The sequence below is a fragment of the Euprymna scolopes genome, chromosome 34 (genome assembly GCF_053919585.1).
Source record: "Euprymna scolopes isolate OS-2025 chromosome 34, ASM5391958v1, whole genome shotgun sequence".
NCBI lineage: Eukaryota > Metazoa > Mollusca > Cephalopoda > Sepiida > Sepiolidae > Euprymna > Euprymna scolopes.
In genome coordinates, this window is record NC_136515.1 from 58,151,928 (window position 1) to 58,165,467 (window position 13,540).

The window sequence follows — 13,540 nt, forward strand, 5'->3', positions numbered from 1 at the left end:
GGAAAGTGCAGAACCCAGCCAACCAGCTGCACCCCAGGACGGCAGAACCAAGGGAGGAAGACCGGGGAACCCATCCCCCGCTCCCACAAAGGGCGACTCCCCAACAGAAAAGGAGGAAAACAGCACCGCGGACCAAACCGAGGCGCTGGATGAAGATGTAATAGCCTCCATCTGCTCACTATTCGGCGGGGAAGACAGTGATTGGCCCCCCAACACTCCCCAAGAGGACCAAATACGGAAAAGGGGTGACTCTCCGGCCAGTGGTAACAAAAGCAAGCTGGAAGGAGAGACACCCTTGACAGTATTCACCAAGGCTCCAGCTGGGAACACGGCACCAGAAGGGGAGACACCTCCATCCCCCAAGGGGACAGCCACCCAGCACAGTGATTGGCCCCCCAACACTCCCCAAGAGGACCAAATACGGAAAAGGGGTGACTCTCCGGCCAGTGGTAACAAAAGCAAGCTGGAAGGAGAGACACCCTTGACAGTACTCACCAAGGCTCCAGCTGGGAACACGGCACCAGAAGGGGAGACACCTCCATCCCCCAAGGGGACAGCCACCCAGCAAAGGAAGAAAATAAGAAAGGGAAGCGGCCCTGAGAGCAAACCAAGCCAGGACGAAACAACGCCAAAGACACAATGGCCTACTTTGCCTGGTAACGGCCCAGTTCCGAAACCAAAAATGCCCATAACAAGAGAGAGCCCCACAACACCAGCTACGCCCCCCAACCCGAGTCCAGCTGACACCCACCAGGATGGAGGACCGGCATGGGGCCCCAAAGAGCAGCAAGGGAAGTTGACGCCCGAAGACTACAGAGCACTCTTCGACTCCACTTACAAGGAGTATACCCAGGGGAACAACATCCAACCCCTCCCGGGTCAAGTGGAAGTTCTGGAGAAAAGAGTGCTCTCGCTGATAACTTCAGACACCAAGACAAGGGGTCTGACGGGCGTCAACAAGGACACCATGATGAACGTGTTGCTGGAGCAGAACATTCCCGCCAACTACATCTGTAGAAGGAGTTACGCACAGTGGGATGTTCTGCTCCCCACCTCCGAAGACGCAGTCAGGCTGTCCAGAACCTGCCATCAGAGCAGGAACATAAAGCTCCAACCCATCTATATGAACAAGAGGAGACCAAATGTTTCTGCTCTAAAGTCCCCTGCTATATGGAGGCCAAACAACTGGGGGCTATCCTAAACCAGTATGGAGACGTAGAGGAAGTCACCCCGGTCCGCGGATTAAGAAACATCATGACCGGGGACTACAAAGTACAGATGGTCCTGGACAAGGCTGGATTCTACGCCATCCCAGCCACACTCAAGTTCGGAGAGTGGACACTCTCCCTTATAGTGGAAGGGAGGAGGCCTCATTGCTGGCTGTGCACACAACAAGGGCATATGGCGAAGGACTGTCCAAAGAGGAATGGAGGGAAGAAGCCCACAAAAGCGGCGGGAACAAGCGTGACAACAAATCAAGCCGCTGCTCCCGCGCCGGCCGCAAATCCTCCAGAGGCACCGACAGGCTGGGTGACGGTTGTAAAGAAAGGCAAGATCAACAAACAGCCATCCTTGCAGACAGTCACCCAAGACCAAGAACAACCGAAGAGCGAGACGGAGAAAATGGACACACAGACACCCTCCTCCTCAAACAAGAGGAAACTACCAGAATCTGAGGAGGAGGCCGCGTCAGAGGCAGAGGAAGAGACAACAACAGTCTCTATGGCCCTGAGCGCAACAGAGATCAGGAGGGCCAGGAGGAGGAAAAGCCGCAAGACACGCGCAAACCCTTCTACCCCCACTGAGACTGAGGACTCCCTCGCAACAACAACACAGGATGAGCCCCCTGTGATCCCAACACCCCAGCAACCCGAACAACCTTCCCCCTCTCCTATAAAGGCCCCAAGAAACTCTTCCCGCCCCTCATCCCGTGACAGGAGCCAAAAAGAAGAAAACGAGCAGGCTACCCCCTCCCCAAGCGCTCAGCCTCCCCATCAACCAAAAGAGGTCCCCTCCCCCACTCCCAAAGTCCGCACTGAACGGACCAAAAAGCTCCCCTTCCTGCCAGGAAGCAGGATTTGTGAAACAGACCCTCTCCAACCGGCTCCGGACCTTAAAGGACAACAGAAGGTCCGGTACAATAAACTAAAAAACTTTGAAAAAGTCGGTGGAGACCTAGTAACAGATCCCACTAAATTCAAGGACGCTCCCTTGTTGACCACTTTCGTTAGGGTCAACAAGGACGCTAGGACTGGAGGAATGTGGGCAATGATTAAGGCAGCGAAGAATGCGATCCCAGGCCAGCAGCTGGTGGATAGGGACCATCCTTCACTGACCAACATTTTCTTTAAATGTGAGGGTAGAATCCCCATGTATGTACACCCATCGCTATACAGGGCACTCAAACTAACCTTCCCCCTGGACGTGGGGGGCGTGGCCAAGGATGGATCACCTTCATCGGATTTACTTACCGGCAGCCTTGGCCAGGCCTGCCATGTCCTCACTGCCCAGGATTTCAGACCCGCCGTGACAGTGCTTGAGGTAAGTGATCATGTCTTTGAACTTGGCTACATTGAATGTGAGGGGCATCAGGTGTCGAAGCAAGGCCTCGCGCGTTGTGAGAGACTTGGTGTCCCTCAAGGTAGATATTGCCGCTATCCAGGAGACCCACTTTGTTTGTGATGGGGATTGTCAGGTGCTGGTAAACGATTACGATGTCTACTCAGCATATGGCAATACCTATAGTCGTGGAATCTCCTTGCTAGTGAGTCGCACCCTGTCAGCGTCGGTGAATGTTGTTCACGCAGGTGAGGACGGGCGGGCGCTTGTTGTTGATGTTGCTGTTAATTGTAGTGTTTTTCGGATTGTTGCTGTTTATGCTCCCAATGCTGCTGTAGAGAGGGCAACCTTTTTTCGACGGTTGGAGGGCTTCTTAGTGGATCCGGAACGGTTAGTTTTAATGGGGGATTGGAATGCAATCCTTGATCCCAAAATAGATAAGGTCGGGGGACTAGCGGGTCGGCGTGGTGTGACAGCAGTCTGTCTGACCTGATGGCCTCGTGCGATCTCGTCGACAGATTTCGTCTGGATCATCCGGGGCGGGAGATGTGGACGTGGCATCCTGTAGTGCCTTCCTATCCAAGCACTTACTTGGATCGGATGTTAGTTAGAAGAGGTGATGTAGACTTCCTATCTTGCCCCACATTCCACTTGCTAGGACACTCGGACCATAAACTTGTTATGGCCCGTTTGAGCTTAAGTGCTAGGCCTAAACTGGCCGGATACTGGAAGTTCAACAGCACCTTGTTGGAGCTGGAGGACTACCGGTTGAAGGTCACTGAGCTAATTCAGCGGGCTTTAGTGGGGGCGGTTACAGGGAGTAAGTGGTGGGTTAGTCTCAAGGCCAAAATTAGGCGCTTCTCTGTCCAGTATAGCCAACGCCTCGCGATAGATAAGGCTAAGGCAAAGAAGCGTTTAGAGGATAAGCTGACCCGGGCGGTGGAGGGGGGGACCCCCTAGAGTTAGCACTAGCTAAACAAGATCTCAACCGCTTGGCTAGCGAGCGGTATGAAGGTCAAGTAGTTAGGGCTAGGTTAAAGAAAGTTTCTAACGAGGCTGTGAATGTTGACGCTGTTGAGCGTAAGGCTGCTTTAAGGCGCGGTTCGGATGGGTACATTCGTAAAGTACATTACCTGGAAGGACACCCCTTAGTATCGACTCAGGAGATCTGCGAGGGGTTTCGGGAGCATCTATCGGTGCGCTTCACCCAACTACCCGGACTCAGGGTTGATGAGTTTGGCAGCTATTTGGCTGACTCGCCCCGCCTCACGGCGGCTCGGGCGGCTAGCTGTGATGGTCTTATTACTGAACATGAGGTCATTACTGCGTTGAAGCAGGTCGGCTATAACAAATCCCCGGGGCTTGATGGTTTACCCTACGAGTTTTACTTGAGGCTGTCGCCCATGTTGGTCCCTATTCTGAAGGATATGTTCAACCATTGGTTTGCCCAGGGTTCCATCCCTGGACAGGTGACCAAGGGTGTGATCACATTGCTGAGGAAAGGTCAACGGCATGGTGGGAGGGAAAACTTTGATGATTTTAGGCCCTTGACTCTGCTAAACACAGAGTTAAAGATTTTGGCAAAGATTCTTGCGAATCGCTTGCAGGTTGTCATCACTGACTTGATCGAACCGGACCAGACTTATGCTGTGAAGGGGAGATCGATTAAAGACAATTTGCACTTGATACGCTCGATCATAGAGGGGACAGAAGACGACGCCGAAGCCGCGCTGATCAGTTTGGATCAGTCCAAGGCATTCGATAGGGTTGACCATTGGTTCCTAGGATCTGTGCTAGAGGCCGCCGCATTTAATCCGGACTTCCGCAAGTGGATCTTTGTTCTGTATGACAGGCCGACGGTAGCGGTGCAGATCAACGGTAAGCTGTCGGAGTCATTCGCTGTCTCTCGGTCGGTGCGACAGGGTTGTCCGCTGTCGCCTCTGTTGTATGTCCTGGCGTTGGAACCCCTCCTTCGCAAGTTAAGGGACGAGGCGGCTACACCAGTCCTGCGCGGAATAGCTCTCCCTGGAGGCACACGAGCCAGGGTTTCCGCGTTCGCCGATGACATCACCGTGTTCGTGTCTTGCCTCACGGACGTTCAAGCGGTGGTCGAGGCGCTCGCTCGATACGAAGAAGTAACAGGGGCCATCTTCAACCGTAGCAAGTCTGTTGGCCTGCGGTTGGGGGCCTGGACCGGGGTAAACTCGCTTCCAGGTATTTTCAGCTGGACCGATGGACCGGTCCGCATTCTCGGTGTCTGGTTTGGACCGGGACTTCAGCTGGAAAAGAATTGGTCGGAAGTACAGTCTAAGGTCAAATCGTCAGTAAAGACTTGGATTGGAAGGAAATTGTCCTTGAAGGGTCGGGCGGAGGCGTGTGCTACATACGTCTTTCCGCTCATCCTTTACCGTTTGTCTGTACTTCCTCTCCCTGCAGAACGACTAACCCGCTTACAAGGGCGCCTCGATTCACTTTTGTGGAACAAGGGTAAGCATTATGTCTGCAGAGAGGTCTGTGTTCAAAGTCCGAGCGAGGGTGGCCTGGGTCAGCCCAGTCTCTTGTGTCATAGAAACGCTGAGAGATTGGCTTTCCTGGGTCGTTCGCTTGAAGGAGACGCTCCTTGGGTCCCTGTGGTTGAGAACTCGTTTCCCAATCTCAAACCCAACCCTTCGGTAGAAGGTCGTCGTAGACCGAAGGGGGAGTCCAAGTTCTTCTCCGAATGCCGAACCACTCTTAGAGCTTTGCCGGGGACCAATGTCCTCGATCAGCCAAGGAAGAAACTGTATCGGGATTTAGTGGAGGGGGCCGCGAAGGATCCACTTTGTAGGCGGATGGGATGGTCGATGGAGGTTGTCCGTTCTCAATGGTGTTGGGCGCCGGGACGGGAGATTCTGAATAACTCGGAATTCTCCCTGACTTGGTGACTGGTCCGAAATGCGCTGCCCCTCTTCGACGTACTTTTCCGGTATAAAGAACATACCAGCCGCTTCTGTCCGTGCTGTGACGAACGCGAGCCCGAAACAATCGAGCACGCGTTTTTTAGTTGCAGCCGGATACAGCCCCTATTAAGGTACGTTGAGGGGGTAACAGCTCGCATCGATGCCGAGTGTCTGCTCGATCTCGACGTAGGAACTTTTGTGTACAACATGGAGCCGCCGTTCCCCAGGGAGGAAAGTTTGGTTTTCCTGGCGATCCTAGCAGTAGCGCGCATGACCATTTGGATCACGCGCCTCAAGTTGGTCCACGAAGGGACATCTGTTCCTGATCGGGATCTGATCGTTTACTTTAAACATTTGCTTAAAGTAAAGATCAGATGCGATTGGAAGAGGTTGCCTAGAGTGGAATTTGACAAGAGGTGGGTGCACAGCACTAGTTTGTGCATCCGTCGAGGAGCCAAGTTTCAATACGTGTTCCCTCCTTAGGCATGGCATGGGCGGTGCTGGGTCCTACGGAACCCATCCCGCCTAGATTAGCATTATAAGTTCAGTAAAGTAACTCTTGACTGGTGGTACAAATGAGATCCTGTTCCTGATTTTATTTTTTGGTATTAGAGAACCTCTGAGTCTGCCCAACGCCCCTGCTCCTCATCTTTATTTTCTGATGCCCCCGGTCATCCCCCTACTCAGAGGTCACCTTCCTACCCCCTCCATCCGTTGCTTTATTTTCTCCCACCTCCATTAAGGCCACTTCCCCAAACCCCATTAGGGATGCTCTGCTTGTTTTCGGTTCCCCGGAAAACAGTGGGGGATCTAGCCACATAGAATAGTACAGGGGGGTCTTACTAACAACACATTAGTAGTTTTTTTTCCTTATTTTTTAAATGAACATTTTCATTAGTTTTTTCCCACTCCACGAACATTTTATGCCAATTAATTCAAGAACTCTTTCTAATGAAATCGAACTTTATTTTCTTACACATACACACACACAAAAAAAAAAAAAAAAAAAAAAAAAAAATGCACACACAACATACAGAAATGAATATACAAATTGTACATAGTTAAATTTTACATTGAACGCTGGGGTTATTAGTTAGATTAGGATCCACAGAGTGATTGAGGTATTTTGGTAAATGTTGCCAGTCAAGAGTAAGACTTCAAAGTCTCATCTGTTACGTAGTCAAAAAGACCCTGTACCCTCCCCCTCCCAATTTCTTGTAGGGCCTTGTGCCTAATTTTGTTGAATTGAATTTTTTGTACGTTTTTTATGTTCAATTTTTTCTTTCTCAATAAAATATATAAACAAGATCAAAGTGTAGTATCTGTTCTTCAGATGCTGCACTTCCATTTCTTGTTCTCTTTAGGTGGAGGATCAGTCCTTCACGGCTGAGACAATTTCTTATTTTTGTACCTTTTCTCCACGTTAAAAAATGACCCTGGTGTCTAACTCTATCCCGTTAGGAGGCATAGTAAATAGGTATAATATATTAAATTCTATACTCTGTTTAGTTGGTGATTGTTGCGCAGTTTATGCACCACTTCTTTGAGTTGTCTTACTCCCCCCTGTCCTTTTGCCTATAATTAGTAGCCTGAATAATCCAAATTATCGATCCTCATCTAAAAAATTGAGAAATATTATTATTAAACCTTGTTTAAAAAAACAGTAAAAGCAAATCCAATATACGAAATTAAGTCAGGCGGATTTTAAACTTCAGACGCAAATAGCTTTGATTCTAAAATATCAATATTACATTTTGAATAGCCATTTCTTATTCTTTTGTGTTCGTTCATGTTGTTGAAAAGAAAAAAAAATGTAATTTGCTTTAATTGCCGCTCTTATGTAGAAGCCGGTTTTGTGCAGTTCATGGTAAACATATTTTCTGGAAACTGACAGTTTTTTCTTGTTTTAACTCATGCATCATCGCTTATCAAGGATTAAAGGCTACTTGAGGATAAGAATTAATGAGTTTATCTAGTGAATTGTGACACAAACACCTTGAGGATTGGAGATACTGGCAGAATTTGATTATTTAAGACAATGTCTCAATAATTTGTCAACATTGGACTTGAAAAAAAAAAAAAAAATGTAGTTAGCTGGGAAATATCCCTCCCTGTGGTATCATATTCCACAGATGGGTAGTTCTTGAAATAAACTTTGCTCATAGAACTTGCATTCAACTCTAGGTACACAAAAAGAAAATTATTGATAGTGGTTGTTGCTAGACCGAGTTCTTGCTATAAATATATTTTGGGGGAGGATGGCAGAGATCGGAGCTTAGTTGAGCACCTATCATGAAAACAAGCCAAGCATGCGGGGTCCTCCTCCACAAGTGAAAAATTTATTTTCACCATGACTAATGTTTGTGCAAAATTTCAAAAAACTTCAAAGAATGATTATTGAAAAAAGTGCAAAGAAACGAACGATTTTCGGACAATTTTACACCTATAATGGCCGTTAGGGGGAGCAATCAGAATTATCCCGGAAAATCCGTTCTGGCAAAAATTTACGTTCACCATGACTAATGTTTGTGCGAAATTTCAAAGAAATCAAAAGCATGGTTGAGAAAAGTGTGAAAATGAATGGACGAACGAGTGAATTACTAAGTCCAATTTCTCCTTTGTCGAGGCACCAATAACTAGAGTAGAGAAAGACTAGCACTGACGCTTGTGAGAAAGAGGCTGTAGGAAAAAGGACATTCACCACTATATTTCAAAGTCGGTTTTGTACACTGTGAAGGCAGGAAAAAATGCTCAGAGCCGTACCTCCCCAGATGGGCTATCGAAGAAAAGAAATTAATTACATCATTTCTTACGTTTGTAATCTTTTGTTTATTGTTTAAACCATTTTCGACCAACTTTGTTTATGTAAAATTTTTGTTATAAAAATTAGTATTGGAACGATTGATTGGGAATTGGAAAAATCAGAACTTTTTGGAGCATTGAAATCTGTATCGGAAAATTTGTTCCTGTTTTCCGATACCAAAAACGATTCTTTTAATTTTCTATTTGATTTTGTTTAGACATAAAATCTTACACCACTGATAGTAAAAATAAAATAATAAATATTTATTGATTTTAAACTATCAGTAAAATCTATAGATCATCCCCCCCACAAGTGTATTTTTATGCTTAAGAAAATATCTGCACATTTAACACGTGTTTTTAACGGTAATCGGGGAAAAATAACAAATCTATAGTTAAATGTTTAAAGATTTATAAAAAAAAATCGGAATTGCTAATTGTATCGGAATCAGGAATTTCATAAAGAATCGGTAATTGTATTGGAATGGGGAAAAAACATTGGAATCATCCCATCTATAAATATAAAAGCGAAAATGTGAGTGTTTGTGTGTGTGCATTTTTTGTGTATGCCCGGAAAAGGCTTCAGAAGGGGGGAGGGAGGGAGGGATGCTACTATATTTTTATATACTACTTATGTTATAATATCTAAGATTTCGAAACGAGCTCGCGTATATCTTTAATTTCGGTGACTTTTACACGCTATTTTCAAGATTTTTTTCACTTGCGGCGTTTGTTTCGCGTCTCAGTATAAAAGCGAAAATGTGAGTGTTTGTGTGTGTGCATTTTTTGAACCTTTTATATTTTTATATACTACTTATGTTATGATATCTAAGATTTCGAAACGAGCTCGTGTATATCTTTAATTTCAGCGACTTTTACACGCTATTTTCAAGATTTTTTCACTTGCGGCGTCTTTGTCTCGCTTTTCAGTATAAAAGCGAAATCACGTTCTCTGCCTTTTGTGCCAAAACGTCCAGAAAGTAATCAGTTTTGATCAATGCGGGGAGAAAAAACCCTGTCATATCACACAATTGCTATTCATCAGGACACTTCCCCAACATCTTAGCGGGGGAAACAAACAAATACGCAGAAACTCGCCTGCAGCGCCAAAGCTAAGTCACCTGATGTTCGACCTCATTAAATTCACGCACCTGTCATTTAATTTTATAATCGTTAAATTAAAATGTTTTTCACTTCCTCTCCTTCCATGGCTGAGTGGGTAAGATGTCAGGTTTTTTCCCCCCTCTCTTTTTAAGCTTTGCGGCAAGGCTTCAGGTTCGAGCCTACCTTCCTACCAAAACTTTTTTTTCTTTTACACCTTCAAAACACCCGGGCAATGCTGGGCACCTCCGCTAGTCACTAATAAAAATAAAACTACCTGATCAATTTATGTGATTTTTGGGATATGATTTTTGTTTCGCTACGGCTACTTACATCATGAAGATTTTTCTTTATTTTTGCTTTTTAGTAGAATGTTGGACAAGAACAACGAGAAAATAATGAAAGAAAAAATTGAAAAAGAGAAAAGAAAGGAAAAAAAAAAAAAAAAAACCCAAAAGGTAAAATTGAAAAAAGGCAAAGAAAAGTGTAAAAAAAAAAAAAAAAAAAAAAAAAATTACCTCATCATCTTCATCATCCTTAAAAACATCATCATAATCTGGAATCTCTGTCATTTCTTCGTCTTTCATTAAAAGTTTCACTTGTACACCATTGTAGACATTATGGATATCGACAGGTCTGTGGCTGCAAGAATCATCAAATCAAAATAAAATTAATCATTTCAATGCATAATGTCATGATCCTTAAAAATAGATTTTGTGTTTTAAAAAGAAAATTCTAAATTTCAATTTTCGGACGGATGACCTCGTTAACTCGGTGACTTATCCTTAAGGGGTGGAGGGGGTGTTGATATCTGTTAAGCGTTTTCTTCCACTTTCTCCATCTTCTCCCCCTCTCTCTTTCGTTACAGGTTCGACCTCTCTTTCTCTCCGTTCTTTTGCTTTGGCAATAATTAAAACAACAACAAAAAAAACAGGATACATTCCCCACCGGCCTAAAATTAAAATTTAGAATTTTCTCTTTAAAACATAATCTATTTTAAGGATTATGTGACAATAAGCAGAAGTCAGTCTGATTCCTGATTTTACACCTAAATAGCATTGTATTTGAAAAATCACTATTTGTGCATTCATTTTTTTTTGCGGACTGTTATCCTCATCTTCATAGTCGTTGTTGCATTATGTTTTGGCAAACTCATCCTCTGGCCTTCTTCAGGTGATTAACCGCAATAGAATAGGAATATCCCCAGTAATTACTGCCTTCCATCGTCGTTGTCTCACCATGGTTTGGGTAACTAATCCTCTGGCCTGCTTGGGTAAGATTGAAACCGCTATCTTCAAACAATACTCACCTGGAACCATAGAGACTCAATGCCTCTATCCACTGCGCCACGGACCCCGAAGGGCGATCAAGTTTGGATTTTATGGTCTTATAAATCCAATTTTGTGTTCTTGTCTGGTCTTCCATTGTCGGGTCAGTACCAAATAATTTTATAATTATGATTTTTTTTTGTTTGTGACTAACGATTTCTTCTTCATTATCCTTATAAAATGTTATTTTTAATCCATCTATTTTTTTTTTTTTTTTACAAGGGAGTCGGCACTTATCAAGGCCTGAATGCTATTTGAGGATAAGGGTTAATGAGTGTATGATAGTCACCGGGACAACAGTGTAGTAATAGTTAATGGTGGAAATTGGGTATAATTTGATTCTTTTTTTTTGGGGGGGGGGGAGGGGTACGGTTCAATAAGTACTTGAAAACAACCCTGTTGTAGTCAGCTGGAAAGCAGGCTAGTGGAACAGAGTTCCACAGGCGGACAATTCTAAAAAAGCTTTGTTCATGGAATTTTTGTTTAGATTTAGGCACTGATAGAGAGTAGGGGGAATTGTTAATAGTGGTTGTAGCTAAATGAGTGTTTTTGTGAAAGTTTGGCAATGGGATACCATAGGTTGTTCAGACGAACACTTGTCATGGCAATAACGATAGAGCTTGCAATGTCTCTTCTGTGGGGAAGAGGTTGCAGGGAAAAGAAAACGGCATCACCTACTGGGATTTGAAGCTGGTTTTGAACTTTGTCAAGGCAGGATAGGTGCTGCAAGCAGCTCCTGCCCAGATGTGCCAACATTACTCCATTTTAGGACATATCTGACTCGTATACAAGTAGAAGATGCGTCGGGAGTGAGGTATCTGCTGGAGTGATAAAACAAATTTTTTTTTTTTTTTTTTTTTTTACATAGCCATCACCACTTATCAAGGCCCAGAGACCACTCGAGGATAAGGGCTAAGAATGTACAGTAGTCAATTGAACAATATAGTAATTGTTAGTAATAGAAATTCGGTAAATTTGTTAACTTAAGTGAAACGGCTTATCAAGAACTTGTTTACGTTGGACTTGAAGACAATCAGATTGTAGTCAGCTGGAAAGCAGGAGAACGGAAGACAGTTCCACAGGCAACCATCTTCATTCTTTACACAAAACAATGTTATTTGATTTTGAACAAATGAAAAAACAGGTCTAACCTATCACATATGTAAAAGCATCTGGTTATTGCGTAATGGAAACAGCCAACAGAAAAAAAAAAAAAAAATTTTTTTTTAAATATTTTCTTTCTTTTTTTTTCTTAATTAATTTTTAAGTGTTCGCCAGGCAGGCAGTTCTAGGAAATAAGATTTGTTCATGGAATCTGCGTTTAGATTTAGGTACATTTAGGGAGGAACCATAGATTAAATTGTTTGAAGTAAAATTAACATTTTCAGTTTTCAGAGGGAACTGTCATAAGAGAGAAAAGGAAGGCAAGACAGAGAGAAACAAAACAGGTCTAACCTATCACATATGTAAAAGCAGACATCTTCATCTGGCTGGAGGAGGTCGATTATGTCAATTGTGGCACCACAGTTCAGCAGCAGAATATGTTTAATCTAAAGAAACAAAAAGAGAGAAGACTAAAAGGTAGACAGATATTGCTTCGATCAAATCGGAATAAAAAGTACCAGGTATATTTAACTATAATAAACAGAAAAAAAATGCAACAAATAAACGTTACCAAAGGCAAGATAAGTTACTTTTGTACCTATCGGGATATGTTTTTGTTTTTTTCTTAACTTACTTTAAGGTGTTGTTTTCGTTCCAAATAAACCGTGTGTTCAGTTAGAATAAAAAAAAAAAAACAAAAAAAAAACATGGCTGTCATAAGCTTACATGAGAGCCCTGGGATAATCACTCAAAAATTAAAAATTAAACAAAATACTGTGAGAACAAAACATTTACGCACGATAGGTGACATTTATTGGTGTCACAACTAGTATCTTGCTTAATTTTCGATTTCCGAGCTATTATTAAGGCTCGACATGGCTGTATATGTATATGAAGAGATGAAAAAGGAACATTTCTCCATCGCGTTGAAATATCATTTGCTTCATTCTCATCATATACATATATATTATTTTATTCAATTTAGATAAGGAGCTTACCATAAGTCACTACAATAAATCTACTATTTCAGTTTAAAAAGACATCATTAGGCGACAATAAATCTCTGTTCTTACTTGAGGCTACTCATTTAATGAAAATTATTAAATAAATTAAATAAGTAAATGACTGGTCTCCAATAAGACCGGAGGCTGTTTGTTACCTGACGATTTCTTTTTAGACTGAAACAGTAGATTTATTGTAGTGACTTATAATAATTTTGGTTGATGTAAACTGAATAAAATAATATCCTGCTCTTTCTATTGAGCACTATCAATAACCTTGTTAAAATTCAATGATTTTACTTTGGAATATATATTAGTGGCCTAACAAGGTCACAGGCAGGAAATAGAAGCAGCAAAACTGAAGCTGCCTACCAGGACACTATACATACAAACGTAGGCAAATTTGGGCATATTTTATTGGTTTGAAAATATAGGTTCTTTTTTACCAACTGTCATAAAATTTTAATCATAGAATCTATATATATATAAAAGTGAACGTGTCTGTGTGTGTGTACATTTCCCTATGCAATAACTCTGTCAATTTTTAGTCTACAGACTCAAAATTTGATATACAGGGTACTGAGATTTGGGAAAATCGATGTGATCGGTTTTTGGCCAGAAATTTGGCGATTAAGGGGTCAAAGTTCAAGGATTTGACCTTTGAGAACTCTACCAAACTCCTCCGACAATTTTGGGTCTATGCACT

General features: G+C 43.2%; 1 protein-coding gene across 2 annotated transcripts in view; it reads right to left on the bottom strand.

The window, feature by feature from the left end:
* The window catches only part of LOC145259276 (cell division control protein 45 homolog), an 88,519-nt gene that overhangs the window by 56,985 nt on the left and 17,994 nt on the right, over nucleotides 1–13,540 (bottom strand). For both annotated transcript variants that reach the window (XR_013864148.1, XM_080117116.1), the window contains exons 4-5: nucleotides 12,185–12,279; nucleotides 9,920–10,043 (exon numbers count right to left, since the gene is read on the bottom strand). Coding sequence is in view for 1 of the 2 variants with exons in the window: in XM_080117116.1 (XP_079973242.1) it covers nucleotides 9,920–10,043; nucleotides 12,185–12,279 (219 nt within the window). In the remaining variant the exon portion in view is untranslated. The remainder of the gene's footprint in view (nucleotides 1–9,919; nucleotides 10,044–12,184; nucleotides 12,280–13,540) is intronic.